The sequence below is a fragment of the Pipistrellus kuhlii genome, unplaced genomic scaffold (genome assembly GCF_014108245.1).
Source record: "Pipistrellus kuhlii isolate mPipKuh1 unplaced genomic scaffold, mPipKuh1.p scaffold_m20_p_4, whole genome shotgun sequence".
Classification (NCBI taxonomy): domain Eukaryota; kingdom Metazoa; phylum Chordata; class Mammalia; order Chiroptera; family Vespertilionidae; genus Pipistrellus; species Pipistrellus kuhlii.
In genome coordinates this window covers 80,867,308-80,888,584 of record NW_023425540.1, presented here as the reverse complement: position 1 = coordinate 80,888,584, position 21,277 = coordinate 80,867,308, and the positions used below count along the sequence as shown (strand labels likewise).

The 21,277-nt window shown below is 38.4% G+C and overlaps 1 protein-coding gene and 1 long non-coding RNA gene across 6 annotated transcripts in view; one reads left to right on the top strand and one right to left on the bottom strand.

Annotated features, from left to right (window-relative positions):
- Window positions 1–3,815: 3,815 nt before the first annotated feature.
- On the bottom strand, window positions 3,816–5,822 carry LOC118703751. The gene is made up of 3 exons (XR_004983126.1): window positions 5,586–5,822; window positions 4,372–4,373; window positions 3,816–3,840 (listed from the first exon to the last, which is right to left on the bottom strand). It is a non-coding gene; the product is annotated as an uncharacterized LOC118703751 (long non-coding RNA).
- A 1,186-nt stretch (window positions 5,823–7,008) lies between these two features.
- Window positions 7,009–21,277, top strand: part of RRN3 (RRN3 homolog, RNA polymerase I transcription factor) — a 32,530-nt gene continuing 18,261 nt past the window's right edge. For 2 of the 5 annotated variants that reach the window (XM_045571284.1, XM_036410876.2), the window contains exons 1-8: window positions 7,009–7,163; window positions 9,406–9,511; window positions 10,558–10,614; window positions 17,624–17,713; window positions 17,823–17,952; window positions 18,480–18,539; window positions 18,864–18,927; window positions 19,605–19,674. In XM_045571284.1, the coding sequence (XP_045427240.1) occupies window positions 7,075–7,163; window positions 9,406–9,511; window positions 10,558–10,614; window positions 17,624–17,713; window positions 17,823–17,952; window positions 18,480–18,539; window positions 18,864–18,927; window positions 19,605–19,674 (666 nt within the window). In that variant the 5' untranslated portion in view covers window positions 7,009–7,074. Of the gene's footprint in view, window positions 7,164–9,405; window positions 9,512–10,557; window positions 10,615–11,301; window positions 11,463–11,756; window positions 11,861–13,875; window positions 14,499–17,623; window positions 17,714–17,822; window positions 17,953–18,479; window positions 18,540–18,863; window positions 18,928–19,604; window positions 19,675–21,277 lie in introns of those variants that run through there. The other 3 variants (XM_036410877.2, XM_036410878.2, XM_036410879.2) reach the window with 3 other exon arrangements.

Genomic DNA, 21,277 nt, shown 5'->3' with positions numbered 1-21,277 from the left:
AATCAGTTACTTAGCATTTTCTCATATCAATAATACCTCCACATGCCCAATGATACAGTTCACACAAAAGACATTTCCAAATAGGTCAACCAGCCTCATCCAGGCCCCACCCAAGGCACTCACAGATCAACACCCCAGCACTATACTAACTCAACACATCCAGATCTAATAGTCATTTTAATAAATGGAAAAATGGGTCATACAAATAAATATAGTTTTAGGATGTTCTTTATTTTCTGTTATAGAAGTAAATTATTTTTCTTCGACAATCTCAGTTTCTTTATTGTTAAAAAAAAAAGTACTTAATAAATAATGATTCTGACAGACATTAATCAAAATTCAACTACCCACGAAAGCAGGACTGTGTATCTTATTTCTTCCAACAATGTGTGGCAAACTAGTTCTCATTAAATATTTGAGTAAATTTTAGTATAGTAGGCAGTCATTTAAAAAAAAAATCATGTTATAGCCTGGTTGGCATAACTCAGTGGTTGAGCATCAGTCTATGAACCAAGAGATCACAGTTCAATTCCTAGTCAGGGCACATGCCTGGGCTGCAGGCTCGATCCCCAGTAACTGCCAGAGGCAGCTGATTAATTATCAAAATTTGTGAAATTTAGCTAATGCAATTTTTGGAAGAAAATTTAAAACTTTAAAGTCTTATATTAGAACATCAAAAATATATAAAATCAAAAGATATATAGAGTGAATGCCCCAAATTTTGAATCTAAAATAAATGTGTGTGTGTGTGTGTGTGTGTGTGTGTGTGTGTGTTTGTGTATGTACACAGTGTGGGGCAAAAGTAGGTTTACAGTTGAGAGAGTAAAGGCAGTCCTCGGGTATATCAGACTCGAGGTACATCATTTCGTGGTTACATTGCCATCTCACATTTTTTTTTTTTAAGTTCCAGCCGAAACCAGTTTGGCTCAGGGGATAGAGCGTCAGCCTGCAGACTGAAAAGTCCCAGGTTCAATTCCAGTCAAGGGCATGTATGTTGGTTGCTGGCACATCCCCAGTAGGGGGTGTGCAAGAGGCAGCTGATCAATGATTCTCTCTCATCGATTTTTCTAACCATCCCTCTCTCTTCCTCTCTGCAAAAAATCAATAAGATATATTAAAAAAAAGTTCCATCATTTTGATGTATGCACATATGTGCTTTATGTTTTTTATTATTTATTTACCACAAGTAAAGATCAGGAATTATTATCTTTCTTTTAATTTTTTTTTACTGTTTCACTTCATTACTGCTGTGTATGTGCTCCATGTGAGTGATATAGCTGCTTATGTTGGTGGGTTCCAACTTATGGTAAAATCGCATTATGTCGAGCCATAGGAATGGATCTCCGACATAGCCTCAGAACCTACTGTACATGAAAGTTTATTCTTGCATTATTACTTATTGCATTATTATTTTTATTTTTTTCATTTTTTTCAAGAAAAACGATTTTAAATATAATAATGTTACATGCAAAAACCTTAGTTTTTTAAGAAAAACAATGTTAAATATAATAATTTTTCATGTAATAAACATTAATATCTCAAGAAAAACTTTTAAATATGATGTTACATGCAATAAACACCAATTATTTAAAAAATGATCTTATATATTACATGCAATAAACATTATTTCAAGAATAAGAGGATTTTAAGTATAATAATATTAACAAAACTGGACTAACATAGTATGATATCACAAAAGTTACAGGAATTCTGCAAATAATAGGATTACTACTATTTTAGAATATTTTCTCCCCTCTTGTTCTATTTTTGTTTATCAGTTTACATTGTTCATTATATTCCACAAATGAGCGAGATCATATGATCTTTTTCTTTCTCTGACTTGCTTATTTCACTTAGCATGATGCTTTTAAAGTCTATTTTGTCAGATATGAGTACTGCTACACCAGCTTTTTTTTCCCCCCCACTTGCATGGAAAATATTTTTGCTATCACTTCACTTGAATTTTGTGTGTGTCTTTTGTTTTGAGATGGGTTTCTTATAGATAGCATATAGTTTGGTCATGTTTTTGTATCTATTCAGCTACCCTTTGATTGAAGCATTTAATCCATTTACATTAATGGTTATTATTGAGAGGTATTTATTTATAGCCATTTTAATTCTGTATTGCTAGGTTTTTCTCTCTGTTTCTTCTTCTCAGCAATGCCCTTTAGCATTTCTGGTAATGATGTCTTGGTGTTGATGAACTCTTTTAGTCTTTTTTTTTTGTCATCTGGGAAGCTTTTTATTTGACCATCTATTTTGAATGATAGCTTTGCTGGATATAGTCATCTTGGTCTCAGATCCTTGCTTTCCATTACCTGGAGTATTTCATGCCACTCCCTTCTGGCCTATAGATTTTCTGATGAGAAATCAGATGTCAGCCTTATGGGAACTCCTTTGTAGGTAACAGTTTTCTTTTCTCTTATTTCCTTTAAGATTTTGTCCTTAATTTTTGGCATTTTAATTATTATGTGTCTGGGTGTGGTTTGTGTTCTTCTTGTTTGGGGTTCTCTGTGCCTCCTGTACTTGTGTGACTTTTTCCTTTACCAGGTTAGAGAAGATTTCAAACAATTTCTCTATTTCTTTCTCCCTTTCTGCCTCTTTTGTCACACTTACTATTCTGATATTGTTACATTTCACATTATCCCACAGCTCTCTTAAGCTGTCCTCCTTTTTTTTGTTGTCGTTTTCTAAAATATATATTATTGCTTTTTTACAGAGAAGGGAGAGGGACAGTCAGAAACATCGATGAGAGAGAAACATCAATCAGCTGTCTCCTGCACACACTCTCCATCGAGGTTGTGCCCGAAACCAAGGTACATGCCCTTGACCAGAATCAAACCTGAGACCCTTCAGTCCACAGGCCAATGCTCTATCCACTGAGCCAAACTGGTCAGGGCTGTCCTCCTGTTTTTTAATTGTTTTTTTCTTTTTGGTTCTCTAATTGAGTGATATTTTCAACTCTGTCTTCTAATTCTCTGATTCGATCCTCAGCTTCCCCTAATCTTCTGTGTATTCTTTCCAATGTGTTCTTTGTGTTATGTCATTTTTTATCTCACACTGTTCTTTTTTCATAGTTACTATATCTTTTTTCATACTGTTGAGCATTTTTAACATCTTTACTCTGAACTGTTTCAGATAAATTTCTTATTTCTGCTTCATTTATCTCTTCTAGATAATTTGCTAGTTCTTTCATTTGGGGGTTGTTTATTTGAGGAACCTCCTCCCGCATGCACAAATTTCATGCAATGGGCCTCTAGTGTGTGTAGATATCTTTATTTTTTTTAATATATTTATTATTGATTTCAGAGAGGAAGTGAGAGGGAGAGATAGAAACATCAATGATGTGAGAGAATCATTGATCGGCTGCCTTCTGCACGCCCCCTATTGAAGATCAGCTGCAACCCAGGCATGTGCTCTTGCCCGGAATCAAACCCAGGACCCTCCAGTCTGCAGTCTGACGCTCCATCCACAGAGCCAAACCAGCCAGGGCTATAGATATCTTTAATTATATATTTTATTAATGAATGGAGTTTTATAAAGGTAATTGACTCATAATATAATCACTGACACTGGAAAAAGGAAAACAACCAAATGGGATATCTATTTTTAGTTTCATTATTTTAAAAAATATATTTTATTCATTTTTTACAGAGAGAGGAAGGGAGAGGGATAGAGAGTTAGAAACATCAATAAGAGAGAAACATCATCAGCTGCCTCCTGCACACCCCCTTCTGGGGATGAGCCCACAACCAAGGTACATGCCCTTGACCGGAATCGAACCTGAGACCCTTGAGTCTGCAGGCTGATGCTTTATCCACTGAGCCAAACTGGTCAGGGCTTGTTTCATTATTTAGAAATTGTTGCTATGGCTCTCCCCAACATTCAAACATTTGAAAAACATTTGTTGAGCATTTAGAATGACCCTTCATCCATAGCAAAGATTCATCGGAAGCTATTTGGCACAATATGACCTCATTTCTTTATCTTGGGTTAGAGAAAAGCACTTGACCCAAACTTGACCAATGAGAAATTCTTTTCTGATGCCCTAAGGCATCCTTGTATGCTTAGAACAGATTTTCCTTTTATGTTTAGGATAGCTTGAGATAGTTTCTGATACTTTCAAACCAAGAGGCTTTATATTTTATTTTTATTGATTCATAGAGGAAAGGAGGAGAGGGATAGAAACATCAGTGATGAGAGAGCGTCACTGATTAGCTGCTTCCTGCACACGCTTTACTGGGGATTGAGCCTGCAATCTGGACATGTGCCTAGACAGGGAATCAAACATTGACCTCCTGGTTCATAGGTCGGTGCTCAATCTGAGCCATGCTGGCCAGGCTCAAGCCAAGAGGCTTTAACCAACAGAACCACTCTAGGGATAATTGTAAAATTCATCTCTAGGGGAAGACTGCTCTTTTGAAAAAATAACAACAACAACAACAACAACAACAACAAAAACCCGGCTTAATGGATCTACTGGGTATATGAAAGTAAAGCAAAAAACCATCCTGAAAAAACAAAAAAACAAAAACCATCCTGGAATGAAGACGCTCAGGACAATTTCGAACAACTGTAATTTACAGTGAGGTGACAAGGTGACTATAATACATTGTGGGCAAAGCTTCATCTTTGCAGGCAGCTTGCTGATGTTTGTTTGCTCTATTGTTTTGGGAAGTGGGCGTGCCTTTATTTACTTTGATTTGATTTAGAGACAAAAAGAGATGGGACTCTAGAGAAGGCAAGACTGGTAAAGGCTTCTTTTCCTGGCAAGAGGAGTTGGCTCATGAAACCAGGTAATGGAGGAGAGGATCCCAGGGAAGGGACATGACCAAAGCTTTCCAACTGTGGGTTATGCTATTTAGCTTTAAGATTTTTCTTGCAAGCTCAGGCTTCCACTGCAAATATTTTTAAGCATGGCAATCTTGTCTTAGCTATTCTTTGGAAAAATAAGGAAGGGTCTGTGCTCAAGCTTAAGAAGATATTGCTGGGAGTGTATATTGGCACAACTTTGGGAAGCTCTTGGACTGTTTCTTATATACCCTTCACACCAACAATTCTACCTTAAAAAATTCTCACAGGCAGGTTTTAGAACATACAAGAATATTCGTAGCAATGTACATAATGGGGGAATGGAGAAAGGAAACTAAATGTTAGTGACAGGAAATGGATATATAAATCATACAGAGAAAATAGAACTACATACAACAAGGATGCATCCTAGAAACAAAGTTGATTGAAAACAAGCAGCAATATAATACAGCATGAAAATAAGTTTATCAAGTTCAAAGACAAGCAAAAATAAATAAGGCGTTATCTAGGAATACATATGGTAATATAAAGACATGATTTTAAAAAATCAGGATAGTGAATACTTTTGGAAGGAAGCAGGGAGAAGGTATGATCTGGGAAAACCACATGTAAGCTTCAATAGTACAGGTTAATATTCTTTTTCATAAATTGGGTGGTACACTTTATGTTTTGTAATTTACATTAACATATTTTTTGTACATATCAGACTTTCGTCCCCTTATTTTTTTCCATCACCGTTTGTCCCCCTTTACCCTTTCCCCCCTTCCCCATACATGTTAGACTTTTTTTTAAAAAAATGAAAGAATTGTCATATTGCTTGACAGTACAGAGTTATACTTCTGACAGTGCCAATGAACTGTGATTTAATTTTTTTTTTTCCTTTGGGGGTGGAGGGGAAGAGATTCCTATTTAAACAGGTGTGTTGTAGCATCGCTGTGAGCTAGGGCACAATTTCCCATTCTGCCCAACATTCTGTAGGAACTCTAGGGTGAAGGAAGCAATAGTGGGACCATATGGCCAAAACCTGTTTGGTTCATTGGATAGAGCACATGTGTCAAACACAAGGCCCGCGGGCCAAATCCGTCCCGCCAGGCCTTGCAATGTGGCCCGCACCGCGCTGTCATCACTGCACTCCGCTGCGTTTCCATCACAATGACAGTTTATGACTGTTCAGTAAACCATTCGGCCCGCGATTTAGGCTGGATTTTAGATTTTGGCCCCTTCTCTGATTGAGTTCGACACCCCTAGGATAGAGCATCAGCCTGCGGATTCAAGGGTCCCAGGATCGATTCCCGTCAAGGGCAAGGGCATGTACTTTGGATGCGGGCACATCCCCTGTAGGGGGTGTGCAGGAGGCACTGATTGATGTTTCTGGCTCTCTATCCCTTTCCTTTCCTCTCCGTAAAAAATCAATAAAATATATTTTAAAAAATAGTGGGACCATATGGAGACTTACTTATTTTACACGTTGTAAAGCAGAATATTGTTTTATATTTCACAACTTGCTTCAGCTGATATAATGTGTGTGTGTGTGTTCTTTTTAATGGGTTTTCAAAGGTTGCATTATAGAGACCAAGGGGGAGGAGTTGTCCCTCTTTCCCTACCAATTCTCCATCGCTCGCCACGTTCTGCTTCTTGTGCCAGGAAGACCCTTCGCTGCTTTGCTGAATTGGCTCGTGTACCTCCTTTAAAATTTTTAGTTCAGGGGCTAATGCCTCTTGGAAACTGGCTTCTCCCGCTCTTTGATTTCTCAACCTAGTAGGTCTTTGGGTAAGTCGCTCGGTCCAACCTCAGTTTCCGCGCGAGGATGAGGTTAACTTGGTTGTCCTTGAGGATAGTGCAGTGGATAGAGCTGTTTCCAGCGTCTAGCCGTCTAATCCGAATCCCTTTCCCACACGTCCGAGGCTTTGAGTTCATCACAGTTTGACAGGGCATGCTTCAACTTCGAAAGGGTGATAGGCACCCAGCCACCGCTTAGCACCTCCCCTGGGCGTGCCGCTCTTCCTTTGGGTTCCTCCGAACCCGGCGTGGCGGGCGCTGCGGGCTTCCTCCTCCCAAAGCCCTTCAGGCCCCGCACCTCCAAGTGGAGGCCGGGGTCCGAGGCCGGCGCCGAAGGGAGAGAAGGCGCCGGCGGCGCTCTAGCCCGCGAGCGCGCGCCGCTCCCCTCACGCGATTGGCTGGAGGCCGCTTCCGGGCCGAAGGCGGTGCTAGAGAAAGCATGACTTCCGGCGCGAGGCGCAGATGTCGCATTAGTCGGGCCCAATGGCGGCTCCGCTGCTCCACACGCGGTTGCTTGGAGATGCAGCCGCTGCGGCCTCTGGAGTGAAGACACTGCGCGCATCCAGGACCGGGTGAGTCCGGGCGGCTTCCCGCAGCGCAGCCGGGGCCGGACCGCAGGACCGGCGTGAGGGAGCGGGTCTGAGCGGGCCTGGCCCGCCAAATGGTGGCGGAGGGCGGGGGGTGGGGAGGGGAGAAAGGGGAGAGGATCACCTCAGGTTCTCAAGAGTAAGCCCATGCTCCCTAAGTGCATACTAAAGGTGGGAGAGAGGCCGGAAAAATTCATCTATTTTCTGCTCCAGAGTCCGGTTTTCTCCTCACTGAGCCCCTCTGTCATAGCGTCCCAGGCCTGGGTACTGTCTTGGGCCTTCTCCCTCCCGCTTCTTCGTCTAGATTTGGAAAGTTTCCTATTTGGATCGTAAGCGCAATGCTGTCATTGATGGCAAATTGACTCTTACTTCTTAGTCTGAGATTTGCTTCGAGGCACATGTGTAACATGTGTCCCTTAACCCCCCCAAAAAAGTATTTTGGGGCTTAACTTCTTGAGAGTCACTAGTAGGTAGGATTGTATGTTTTTCACTAATCTGCTGTTTAAAAGAAGCAAACTTTGTAAAACACCTAGCGTAATATGATTCGTTATATTTATTAAGCTCCTACCTACTGTTTTAGACACTGGGGAAAGCAGTCTGTCAAAAGACACAAAAGTAACTCCAACAGATTGTACAGTCTAGGAAGAGAAAGACAGTAAATAGATGAACTAGATAATTTCATATAATGATAACTGCAGGGAATAAATAAAACAGAATAAATAAAACCGTGTTGAGCAGGAAGAGAGGGGATGGGTATTTCAGATTTCTGATGGGTAAGACCTCTGACATTTGAACTTCAATTTGAATGAAGACAATTCAACCATGTATAGATCTGGGTAGTGAGTGTTTCAGGTAGACCAATGATTTTCAACCGGAGTGCTAAAAGAATTTTAAAAACGTGTAATACTTGACTATTCAGGTCACTGACCTCTTTTCCTTTAGATTGTCACAAAAATTACAATAACACAATAGCCATCTGGTGTGAATGAATCAAAATTTTACCTTTTTTTTTTTTTTTTTTTAACTGCTTCTTTATAGAAAGGAAGGGAGAGTGATAGTTAGAAACATCGATGAGAGAGAAACATCGATCAGCTGCCTCCTGCACACTCCCTACTGGGGATGTGCCCACAACCAAGGTACATGCCTTTGACTGGAATCCAACCTGGGACCGTTGAGTCTACAGCCAGCTATCCACTGAGCCAAACTGGTTAGGGCTACAATTTTACCTTTTTTTAAAAAGAAAATTAGTATTTATCTGTTTGTTTTTTAACATCATTAAAAATATATATTTTCTGAAAATATTTTTCCATTGGTTTTTTGAGAGAGAGGGAAAGACAGAAATATTGATGAGAGAAACATGGATTGGTTGCCTCCTGCATGCAGGCATCCGATTTAATTTGCCACCAATGACAGCATTGTGCTGACAATCCAAATAGGAAACTTGCCAAATCTAATGGAGAAGCGGGAGGGAGGAGAAGGCACAAGATGGTACCAGGCCTGGGACGCTATGACAGAGGGGCTAAATGAGGAGAAAACCGAACTCTGGAGCAGAAAACAGATTAACCTTTCCGGCCTCTCTCCCACCTGTAGTATGCACTTAGGGAGCCCGGGCTTACTCATGTCCTTGACTAGAATCGAACACGGGACTCATCAGTCTGCAGACCGAAGCTTTATCCACTGAGCCAAATTGGCTAGGGCATTTACCTATATTTTTTGGTCAGATTGGCAAAAAGTATATATGTTGGTGTGTTTGCAGAATTTTAGTAATTAGTTTATGTGCCATGAGATGAAAAAGTTTGAAAATCACAGAGATGGAGGAAACGGCAAGTGAAACAGGAACCAGCTTGGCAAAGAATGGAAAGGACATTGACTGCAGCCTAGTAAGGGGTTGGAAATGAGGTCAGAGCGGTAGAAGGGCCAGATTAATGAGGACCTTGAAGACCTCATTATGGAATTGGGATTTGTATTCTGAGTGAAGTAGGAAACCTTTGGAAAGTTGAACATCAAGTAGCATGATCTGTTTTAAGCTTCTGAAATATTAGATCTCTGAGTGAAGAATGGATTGTTGGGGGATAAGAGTGGAAGCAGGGAGAACAGTGAAGCACTCGGTTTAGTGTGTGAGTGGATAGTATGTCTCACTGAATGGTGATGGGTTGATAGATGCTGAGTTGTGATTTTTATCATTCTCTGTCATATACTTAATAGCTTGGTAATCTTGGTTGTACAGGATTTCAGATGTGCTTGAATTAGAGAATGATTTCTTCAACTCTCCCCCAAGAAAAACTGTTCGATTTGGTGGAACAGTCACAGAAGTCTTGCTGAAGTACAAAAAGGTAACAGATAACACATGGAGTTTGGTGCCCCCTTCCCCATCTTTATTGAGATATAATTGACATTGAGGTTTGGTTTTTGTTGGCCAGAATACACAGATAGCTATTATATTCTTTAGTTAACATAATAACATGATTTTTAGATATATATCTTGAAATCAAATATTTAATAATAGCATGATGCTGTCAGCTCAAAATTAGAGTAATAATTTCTTGCTGAAGTTTCACCTCTTCAGTTGCTTTATTTACATACTTTGTTTTTCAGCAAGTGCTAGAGTAAAAACACCATAGAACATAGCATTTTATTTCTCAAGGAATTACTAAAGCATTATTTGGAACAATAAACCATTAAGAGGAATATTTTGGGTTTATTTTTGTGTTAATTGAAAAGTGATTCCACTAAGTCTCAGCAATGGAGGGAAAAATAAGAATTTGTTTTGTTTAAATTGAGGTATAATTGACATATAATGACTATTTTACATATAATACCCAATTATATCTATATATGTGATGGATAGTATCAACTATCATTCAAATGTCAGTACACAAGTGTACCTATTTAAATTACTTTTTTAAAAGGGGGTTTTAATGATTTTAGAGAGAGAGGAAGGGAGGGAGAGAGAAACATCGATTGACTGCCTCCTGCATACCCACTACTGGGGTTTGAGCCTACATCCTAGGCATGTTCCCTGACTGGGAATCGAACCTGTGACTTCTTGGTTCATAAGTCAGCGCTTAACCACTAAGCATACCAGTAGGGCTAATTTTTTTTTTTTTTTTGTAAGAGAACGTTTATTAGGTAAATTACAAATAGAAAAAGTAATTCCTAGAATAAATTGCTTTTTAATTTCACTTTTTTCCAAGGCCCCTAGCCCCACTAATGTGAGTTTTTTTAAATTTCTGTGGATTTTGTAATCCACAATTGATGTGTGGAAGTTACAATGTTTCTTTTGTAATTTCATCAGATATTAAGATACAATTAAAGGCTCTTTGATCTTCAATAGAAAACTAAACCAAGTAAAACCTAATTTCCCCCCCTTCTTGTTAAGGGTGAAACAAATGACTATGAGTTGTTGAAGAACCAGCTGTCAGATCCAGACATAAAGGTAATTAATTTTATGTTTGATCATTATTAAAGTCGTTGCCACTTAGGACAGATGTTAGTTTGCACTTCTGTTTGATCCTATCTCATTGTTTAAAACCTATTCCCTCTGTGATCCTATCTTTTTTTTTTCTTTCTTTTTTCTAAGATTGTTTTTTGTCCTCATCAGAATATGTGTGTGTGTGTGTGTGTGTGTGTGTGTGTGTGTGTGTGATATTTATTTATTTATTTATTTACTAATTTCAGAGAGGAGGATTTGAACTTACAACCTGGGAATCAAACCTACAACCTTTTGGTGAACAGGATGATACTCTAACTGAGTCACCTGGCCAGGGTGGATCCAATCTTATTTTAATCCAATGGTTCTCATTTAAGGGCAGTTTCACTCCTTTATTTTTTTGTTTTAAATCCTCATCTGATATTTTTTCCATTGATTTTTAAAGTATCTAGAAGGGAGAGGGGAGTGGAACATTGATGTGAGAGTGACACATCGATTGGCTGCCTCCCCAACCGAGGCCAGGGTTGAACCTGAAGCCCAGGTACATGCCCTTGACTGGGAATCAAAACATGACACTTAGGTCCATGGCTGATGCTCTAACCATTGAGCAAAACCAGCTAGAACCAACCTCTTCTTTTATACAGTGATAAACGAGACAGTTTTGGTTGTCATAACAGGAGGAAGATAAGGGTGCTACTGACCTCCGGTGAGTGGATGACAGATAGTTGCTAAACATTCTACAATGCACAGGGCAGCCTTCCACAACAAAGAACTATCCAGCCCAAAGTGTCAGTAGTCCCAAGGGTGAGAAACCCTACTTTAAACTTTCCTAATACTCCTCCTCTATGCTGTAGGTCAGTGTTTTTCAACCTTTTTTGGGCAAAGGCACACTTGTTTCATGAAAAAAATCACGAGGCACACCACCATTAGAAAATGTTAAAAAATTTAACTCTGTGCCTATATTGACTATATATAAAGTAATTCTCTTGAATAGGAATCAAATAAACACAAAGAAAGTATTTTATAATTACTTTATTATGAAATATTAAGTAAACAAAATAGTGAAAAATAAAATTCTTGTCTTGTCTGCACCTACGGCACACCAGGCAAATGTGCCGCGGAACAGCGGTTGAAAAACGCTGCTGTAGGTAACACTCATGTCTCTCCAATGCAAAAACAAAACAAAGAAACAACAAAAGATGACTTGTCTTTCAAGCTGCTACTTTTTCAGTGTTTCAGAGTTCGAGATACGGTATATACCTGTCACGTAATAACAGTTCAACACATTTTGTTTCCCTTTTCTTCCTTTATTGTCCAATATTGGAAAGAATCCTCTGTTATCATGACAGTGGTAGTCAGATTGCCTGGGATAAAATTTCAACGCCACTGTTATCCAGGGTGTGATCTTGGACAAGTTATTTAATCTGTGTTTTTGCCACCTTTATGTAAAACCAGTAGAGGGTTTTTAAACAGAGGTGTTAAGAGGATCCAGTGAGTTAATATATGAGAAGCACTTACTAGTAGAACAGGCCCTCACTCAAATTAAGGGCTTCGTAACTGTTATCTGTTATTCCTGCTAATGATTTGCACTTTCTCATTTCCCATTCATGGTTAAGACCACTGCTATAATTACTATGAAAAGATTACCTGTGATTTCTTACATACTGATTTTGATGGGGTTTTTATTTTTATTGATTTCAGAGAGGAAGGGGGGGAGAGAGAGAGAGAAAGAGAGAATCATTGATGGGCTGCTTCCTGCATGCCTTCTATTGGGGATCGAGCCCTTAACCTAGGCATGTGTTCTTGACTGAAATCAAATCCAGGACCCTTCAGTCTGCAGGCTGATGCTCTATACCACATGTGTCAAACACAAGGCCCGCGGGCCAAATCCGTCCCGCCAGGCCTTGCAATGTGGCCCGCACCGCGCTGTCATCACTGCACTCCGCTGCGTTTCCATCACAATGACAGTTTATGACTGTTCAGTAAACCATTCGGCCCGCGATTTAGGCTGGATTTTAGATTTTGGCCCCTTCTCTGATTGAGTTCGACACCCCTGCACTGAGCCAAACCTGTCAGGACTGGGCTTTTTTTTTCTTCTCAGACCTCATACTCATATCCTTTGGGGGATAAAAATCTTTTGAGTCTTGTTTTGAGTCTGTCTAGATTCCTTCAATAATGTCTTTAGTGGTCTTCAGGTTCCAATTCTACTCTATCTCAACCCCCATTAAAATTTTTTTATCCTCAATAGTGCAGCCTAATGACTTCCAAAGCACATGCTAAATATGTCATTATTCTACTGAACATACTTATGTATATACTAGAGGCCTGGTGCACAAAATTTGTGTATGGGTCGGGTTCCTAGACCTGGCCGAAGATCAGGGCCAATCTGTGGGGTGACTGGCAGGCAATCAGGGGTCCCCACTGGCACCTGCTTTGGCTCGCCTGGGGCCTGCAGGTGGGGGCAGCTCTTACATTGAGCATCTTCCCTCTGATGGTCAGTATGTATGATAGTGACTGGTTGTTCTGCTGTTTGGTCAATTTGCATATGAGGCTTTATTATATAGGATATAAAAGGCTAAGTGATCAGCCAACCAGCTGGTAGGTATAATGTGCACTGACCACCAGAGGGCAGATGCTCAATGCAGGAGCTGCTGAGAGACAGCAACTTTGCAGAGTGCCCTCTCGCACTCTATGACCTCTTGGGGGATGTCGGATTGCAGGTTTCCCCGGGCCAAGCCTAGGGACCCACCCCACCTGCCAAAGGGACCCCGCTCACTCCACAGACATTCCTTCAAGCTGCAGCACTGCCCCAGGCCCCAGGTATGGCTGGCCGGGGAGGGACAATGGGAGGTTGACTCCAGGGTGTGTCTGACCTATCTCACCCAGTCCTACTGGCCACCTTCTAATTACCGTATTTTTCGGACCATAAGACGCACTTTTTTCCCCCCAGAAGTGGGGGGAAAAAGTCCCTGCGTCTTATGGTCCAAATATAGCCTACACATATACTTTAAAAAAAAAGTTTTTTTACTTGCCCGGCTCTGTGTGCTTGCCCGGCTCTAAAATGGTTCTAAATGCTGCTGTTTACTTTACAGGGTTGATTACATGTGTTTATGACTGTGATGTTGGGTTTTAATGCACATAAAATATTTTAGGACACTATTTGTTTCAGAATCTTTTTTTCTTCATTTCCCTTCTCTAAAAACTGGTGCGTCTTATGGTCCGGAGCGTCTTATGGTCCGAAAAATACGGTAATATCCTTTCAATGTGTACAAATCTGTGCACCGGGCCTCTAGTTGAAGAATAAAGGACCAAGTTCTTTTTATGGCCTATCGTATTTTTTTAATGTTCAATCTTATTAGATACTTCATTTCATACTTTTCATCTTTACGCCTTTATGTGTGCCTTTTCTCTCTGGCTGCCAGAGGTTCTCTGTATCTGGCTAGCTTTGTGACTGAGGCAAATTACTGCACTTTGTGCCTCTATGTCCCCATCTATAACATGGGAACCAATGGGAATGCCTAACTAAATGAGTGGTTGTAAGAATTAAATGAGTTAATGTATGTTAATGTCTTAGAACAGTGCCTGGCACAAAGTATAATATTGGTGTTTACTATTACAAGTGTTCCTCAACTCACAATGGCATTCCATCCCATTGTATGTTGAAAATACCTTAAGTAAAAAATGGATTTAATACACCGAACACTGTAGCTTAGCCTAGCCTACCTTAAACATGCTCAGAACACTTACAACAGCCCTCAACTGGACAAAACCATCTTGCTACTGTTGCCCAGCTTTATGCCGCTATCATAGCCTGGGAGAAGATCAGAGTTTAAGATCTGAAGTATGATTTCTACTGAATGTATATGTCATCATTGGGCAGTCAAAAATTTGTACTTCAAATCATAAGTAGGGAACGCCTGTAATATTACGGTAATTTACAAAAATCCTAGTCTTTTTTTTTTTTTTTTTTTTTTTTTTTTAAATATATATTTTATTGATTTTGTACAGAGAGGAAGGGAGAGAGATAGAGAGTTAGAAACATCGATGAGAGAGAGTCATCGATCAGTTGCCTCTTGCACACCCCCTACTGGGGATATGCCCGCAACCAAGGTACATGCCCTTGACCGGAATCGAACCCGGGTCCCTTCAGTCCCCAAGCCGATGCTCTATCCATTGAGCTAAACCGGTCCCGGCAAAAATCCTAGTCTTTGAGGTCCAGCTAAAATATAATCTGTAATAGAACTTCCCCTGGTTCTATCTAAGCACATGGTGGTTCATTCAGTCTGTTCCCCACACTTCCAGCAGATCTTTCTGATTGCACATCTGTCTTACAAGGACTTCAGTGGTTTAACTAGCCCTTCTTTGCTCCCCAGGTTTATCTATTGTCTTGCTCACCATGTACTCCAGCCATACTGAACTACTGATTTTTTTTATAAACATACTTTTCCCTGTGTAAGGAATTTAGCCCCTCAAGCACACTCACTCTTTTTAAAGACAGCAGAAGCATCACTTCCTGAGGACTATCCCTGACCTATGCTTTCTTTCAAAGTACAAAGGACCTTTTCTTTGTGTTCCTCTGTATTTTAAAAAATATATATTTTTATTGATTTCAGAGAGGGAGACAGAGATAGAAACATCAATGAGAGAGAGGATCATTGATCTGATCGTGTTGCCTCCTGCACAACCACCACTGGGAATCAAACCGTGACCTCCTGGTTCATAGGGCAGTGCTCGACCACTGAGCAACACCATCTGGGCTGTGTTCCACTTTTTTATGTTAGCATTTCTCATTCTTGGTATCTTGACATACAGATAATCACATTGGTTGTGTCTAAGTTAGTTCAGAGGGGTGTTGCAAGTAATTTGCTTCAGATAATTCAGTACTAAAGCACCAAAGTCTGACTGGTTTATTTTTAAAAATGGAGTAGTTTAAGTATTATTCTTATAATTTTGTCGTATGTAGTTTTTTGTTTTTTGAGGTTTTTTGTTTTTGTTTGTTTGTTTGTTTTTATGGGAAAGAGATAGGATAGAGCTAACTCATTTTATTTGCAAATACCTCAGCTGGTCTTTGCTCAGGTGGTGGTGAGCCACCATTAATGTTATCCTGCATGGTTGTGGACGTTATAAAATTACCATATGGCAAATGAGTTGTGATTTACTTTATTTTAATGGCAGCTTACTTTGGGGTTTCATCAGAAAATAGTCTAAGTGAAGTTTGTCACATAGCACATAGAAAGCAGTAGTAGTTGAATGAAGGTGGGGAAAGGTGGTGCAAGGCATTGTGAGAAGGTAGGTGGAGCTTAAGCTTTGACCCAGACAGACAGGTTTAAACCTGGTTCTTTATTGGCTTCTTGGTTGGGCAAGTTGCTTAGTAATCTCTCTTTCTCTGAACTGTAAATACTTTTGCAGTGCTGGCAGGATTGGGAAAAGATATACATGGGTGGGATTGAGCACCATGCCTACCAGCTGGTGTGTTCTCACTAAATGATACTCTATAAAATAGTCTGTAACTGTTGGTTCAACCCTGTCTTTTTTTTTTTTTTTTTAATATATTTTATTGATTTTGTACAGAGAGGAAGGGAGAGAGATAGAGAGCTAGAAACATCGATGAGAGAGAGTAATCGATCAGCTGCCTCTTGCACACCCCCCACTGGGGATATGCCCGCAACCAAGGTACATGCCCTTGACTGTAATCGAACCCTGGACCCTTCAGTCCCCAAGCCGACGCTCTATCCACTGAGCCAAACCGGTCTCGGCAACCCTGTCTTTTATTGTAATAGTGTATCATTCTAGCTACAACACTGTACTGCTTTTGTTTATTAGAGATCGTTCCCTAACTGAGTCTTAATCTGCATTAATTATTTATTTATTTTTTTTAAAAGGGGGCTTTTAGTTGCTGTTTTTTTTTTATGTTGTATATATGCATGTTTATAAACTTTTATGTAACTTGATACTATATTTTATTCATGGCTTGTTTTTCTTTTCTTTTTAAAAAAATATACCCATGGGTTAGTAACCAACAGATCAAAGGGGCACATTTCCTAACGTGACTGCCTGTGTTGTAGTCGGTGATAAGGTCTGGGAGCGGCCCTGCGGAGCCACGGGGTGTTGCCCAGGGTGGAAGGTGGCTGAGACAAGGTCTTGTGTGTGTGCGTGTGTTTTTAAGTTTGCATCAATCTTAATGTCTCTTCATGATACTTTTATAATGCATTAAGCCTCTTGTCTACATATTTGGAGAGAATATGACTTTACTAGCAGAGAAATACAATATATCTTATCTACTGGACTGTAAAATATATGTACGAAATAAAATTAGTTCCACTGGTCTTCAAAAATAAATAAATAAATAAATAAATAAAATAAAATAAAATAAAAAATATACCCATGGGTTAAAGTTTAATTTTCAGACTTGTCAAAGATTTCTCTATTCATTTAGCAGTTTTATTCCATATCATTAAGAATTGTATATAATAATTTTATTGCCTAAAAATATTTCATGGAGTAGAGGAATCATTAACATGTACCATCTTGATACATCTAAATCCAATGTCAGATTAGGTTGAGAAAATTTTATATTTATTGATGACTGTAGTTAATCAGCTTAGACTGAATATTATAAGTATGCTTTCATGTCAGCATTAATATAGAGGATATAGAAGTCCTTGTGGTCTTACAATATTTGAATATTGCAAGTCCCAGGTATCAAAGTTTGAGGGGTTTTCGCCTTTTTAGTGCAAACAAAAGTGATGAGAAGAAAGTACTACATTTAATTTCCTCCCTCCCTATGTAAAAGTTACTACAAAAGTTTTTTCTAAAATTAGAAAATTGATTGTAACATCTTTTTCCAGTTTGATACAAATTCAGAAATTTTCATCTCAATTTTGAATTTAGTTCAAGTTTGTGACTTTTTCTAATGTAATTATTGATAGGTGATTGGTGTAAGAGAGATATCATCTTCTCTGATATTTTAGAGGATTTATGATTTTGAAAGTACTGTTTTCTTGTTTAACTTAAGGATGACCAGATCATTAACTGGCTGTTAGAATTCCGGTCTTCTATCATGTACTTGACCAAAGACTTTGAGCAGCTTATCAATATTCTCTTGGTAAGTTCACCATTTACTTCACTGACTAGTATCTAATTCAGTACTTTAAAATACTATTTATTGCATCAGTGAAATGTTTCTTTTGTCTTTCTCTTCCTCCTGTCTTTAGAGGTTGCAGTGGTTGAATAGAAGTCAGACAGTGGTTGAGGAATATTTGGCTTTTCTTGGTAATCTTGTATCAGCACAGACTGTCTTCCTTAGACCATGTCTCAACATGATTGCTTCTCATTTTGTGCCTCGTAAGTGGTTCCTCTTTGCTTGCTTTGATTTTTCACTTTTTAAATATCTCTATTAAAATACTACCTTCCAAATAACACTTTGGAGATCGGGCCACCATTGACGATTCCAGAACACATGTTGGCAGCAGTTCTGGTACATCTCTGTTCCCTGTACTGCAGAAATGTTTAGGTTTGTTTGTCGCAGAGATTTTTATGGGTTGTAATTTACTTTAGTGAACTTCTGGCAAAGTCTTAGAACTTAGGAATTTTTTTCCTCCAGATTATGAATTTAATCGTTATGCTAGTTTAGATCATGGGGGGAAAAATCACTTTTTGTATAGATCAATGACAGGAGAATAACATTTTGTTTTTTCTTCAAAAACCCGAGTGGTCATTAAGGAAGGTGACAGATGTTTCTGATTCCGATGACTTTTTTCCCTCCAGATTATGAATTTAATCATTATGCTAGTTTAGATCATGGGGGGGGAAAAATCACTTTTTGTATAGATCAATGACAGGAGAATAACAATTTGTTTTTTCTTCAAAAGCCCGGGTGGTCATTAAGGAAGGTGACATAGATGTTTCCGATTCCGATGACGAAGATGATAGTAAGTATAAAGTGTATTAAAGCAAAAAATTATGCCTACTGTGTCTTAGAGAATGCATGTTGAAAGATAAAGCTTAATGGCAATCTTAATGGAACCTTTGCTTTTTATTGAGCACTAACATGCAATCAATTGCCCTTAATGCATTAGTTATATAATTAGTCCACTTATTCTTCATTGATAGTTGGCTGTGGAGAGAAATATTGAAATTATTATTTTGCTATTAAATGATTCAGTTTTGGTTACAGGTGCTTTTAGTTTCCAGTACATAATTTTTCAGTTTTCAGTTTTACTTTGATGTTCATGCTCTCATTTTTTGTCTTGTAGATCTTCCTGCAAATTTTGACACTTGTCACAGGGCCTTGCAAATAATAGCAAGATATGTCCCATCGTGAGTATACTTTTGTTACTTACTTTGAAAAAAGAAAATTGCAATCAATTAGTAGGAAACTAAAACTTGTTTATAGAAGCAAAATTCACACTGTGTGCTGCGTGTTTTTTGTATCCTGTTGTTATAACATCACATTCTAACAAAAAATGGCATTTTAGTTCTTTATTCACTGTCTTTATTTTTGAAAACTTGGATGCAAATTCCTCTTCCAAGTTATGTATAATGGTTGGAATTTTGCTTTTATTTTCAACAGATAAGATACCCAAAATTTTTCAGTGAGCAACGTCTCTGATTTTGTGTCATGCCATTTGAATAAAAATTGTAGTTCTAAGAAAACTTTTTAAGTTGTGTAGGTCTTTTGGAGGGGTGGACTTCATGTTCCCTCTAAGTTTATTTTCTGACTTTTAAAAAGTCCAAGTTGGTAATTTGCTTTTGTAAAAAAAAAAAGAAAAAGAATTCCCCTTTAATATGTAGTTGATATCAAAGGTTATAGAAGCTTATTTTCCCATAAGTTACAGATTTTCTGTGAAGGCATGCATTAATTTTAAGTTCTAATTGCTTGAAGTAGGCGTTACTGTTTGCCCCATGTATCCACATTTGCACTTACAATGGAAATGCTCCCTTCCAAGACGGCAGCTAACATGGATTGTTTGATTTTTTTTTTTTTTTTTTTATAGGACACCATGGTTTCTAATGCCAATACTTGTAGGAAAATTTCCATTTGTTCAAAAATCAGAGAGAACATTGGTAAGAAATATTTTCATGGGGGAAATAATGGAAAAATTGTTTTATGTGATTTGGTTTTAGATGCTGTTAGATCTAAGAATTTGACTCAAATTCCTTTCTTAGCCAGTGACTGAGTGTCCCCAGTGCCACTTTGATTCCTGTGTGCATCACAGGAGCCCATTTCAAAAATATTTGAATAGGCTTCATGATTATACAGATAAAAATTACTAGAAGGTAATAAGTCTTATATTATCAATGGAAATTTCCTTACTTGAACATGAAGACAGAGCCTTCTATTAGGTGAATTCTGTTTTAAGTTTAACTTCTTCTTTTCCAAGTTTTAGGTCATCTGTATTATTTTCAATAACTAATAGAGGTTCCCTTCTAAGCATAGATTACTTTTTCCTAAGTAAGTTATTACAAGCATTAAATAAGGAGTTGGTAAATTTTGCTAATGGTTATGATAGTCTGCTTTAAGAGGAATATTATAAATCCTGTATCTCTTATGAACATAGGTGCAAAAGTTTTCAACAAAGTAATTAGAATCTGAATATAGCAACAGATAAAAAGAATTGTGCATCGTGACCAAGTGAAATGTATTCTAGGAATACAATATTTGATTAATACTCCAAATCAATTATAACCTACCATATCAATAGAATAAAGAACAAAACCTATATCATCATTGCAATAGATGCAGAAAAAGCTTTTGACAGACAGCAACTACTAGGATTGTTGTGCTATAAAAAGATGAGAAACAACAAGAGATGGTGAAGATGTGGAGAAATCAGAACACTGCACATTGCTGATAAGAGTGGGAAATGGTTCAGCTGCTTTAGAAAACAGTCTGACGGTTCCTCAAAAAAAAACACATGACCCAACATTTCCACTGCTGCATATATACCCAAAACAAATGAAAGCATTTGTCCACACAAAACTTATGTGACTGTTCAAAGCAGCATTATTTATCATAGCAAAAACATGGAAACTGCTAAATGTTTTAAGTGATAAGCAAACAAAATATGGGTGTTATGTCTACAGTGGAGTATTTTTAGCAATTGAATAGCTTACTTGCTATAACATGAGTGAACCAAGAAATCTCACATAGTTTGAGATTTCACTTATATGAAATGTCTAGAATAGGTAAATTCATATTTTTTTCAATATAGTTTCTATGTTACTAGATAGTCTATTTTTTCTATTTCAGAGACAAAAAAAAGACTAGTGGTTACCAAGGACTGGGGAGAGGTACTTGACTAAAAGATAACAGGGTTTTGCTAAAACTGGTTTGGCTCAGTGGATAGTGTGTCGGCCTGTGGATTGAGGGGTCCCAAGTTCCATTCCGGTCGGGGGCATGTGCCTTGGTTGTGGGCACATCCCTGGTGGGTGTGTGCAGGAGGCAGCTGGTCGGTGTTTCTCATCAATATATACCTATTTTAATAACACTGTAGAAGTATACAAATTACAAATTAATTTTATTGGTGGTAATTTGATTATTACTGAACTACCTATTGACATGGCAACAGGCTACTCCGTTATATACAGGCAGAAACTGAATATATAAACAATATAGTTTCTATGTTGCTAGATAGTCTGTTTTTCCTATTTCAGTAATTGGAAATAA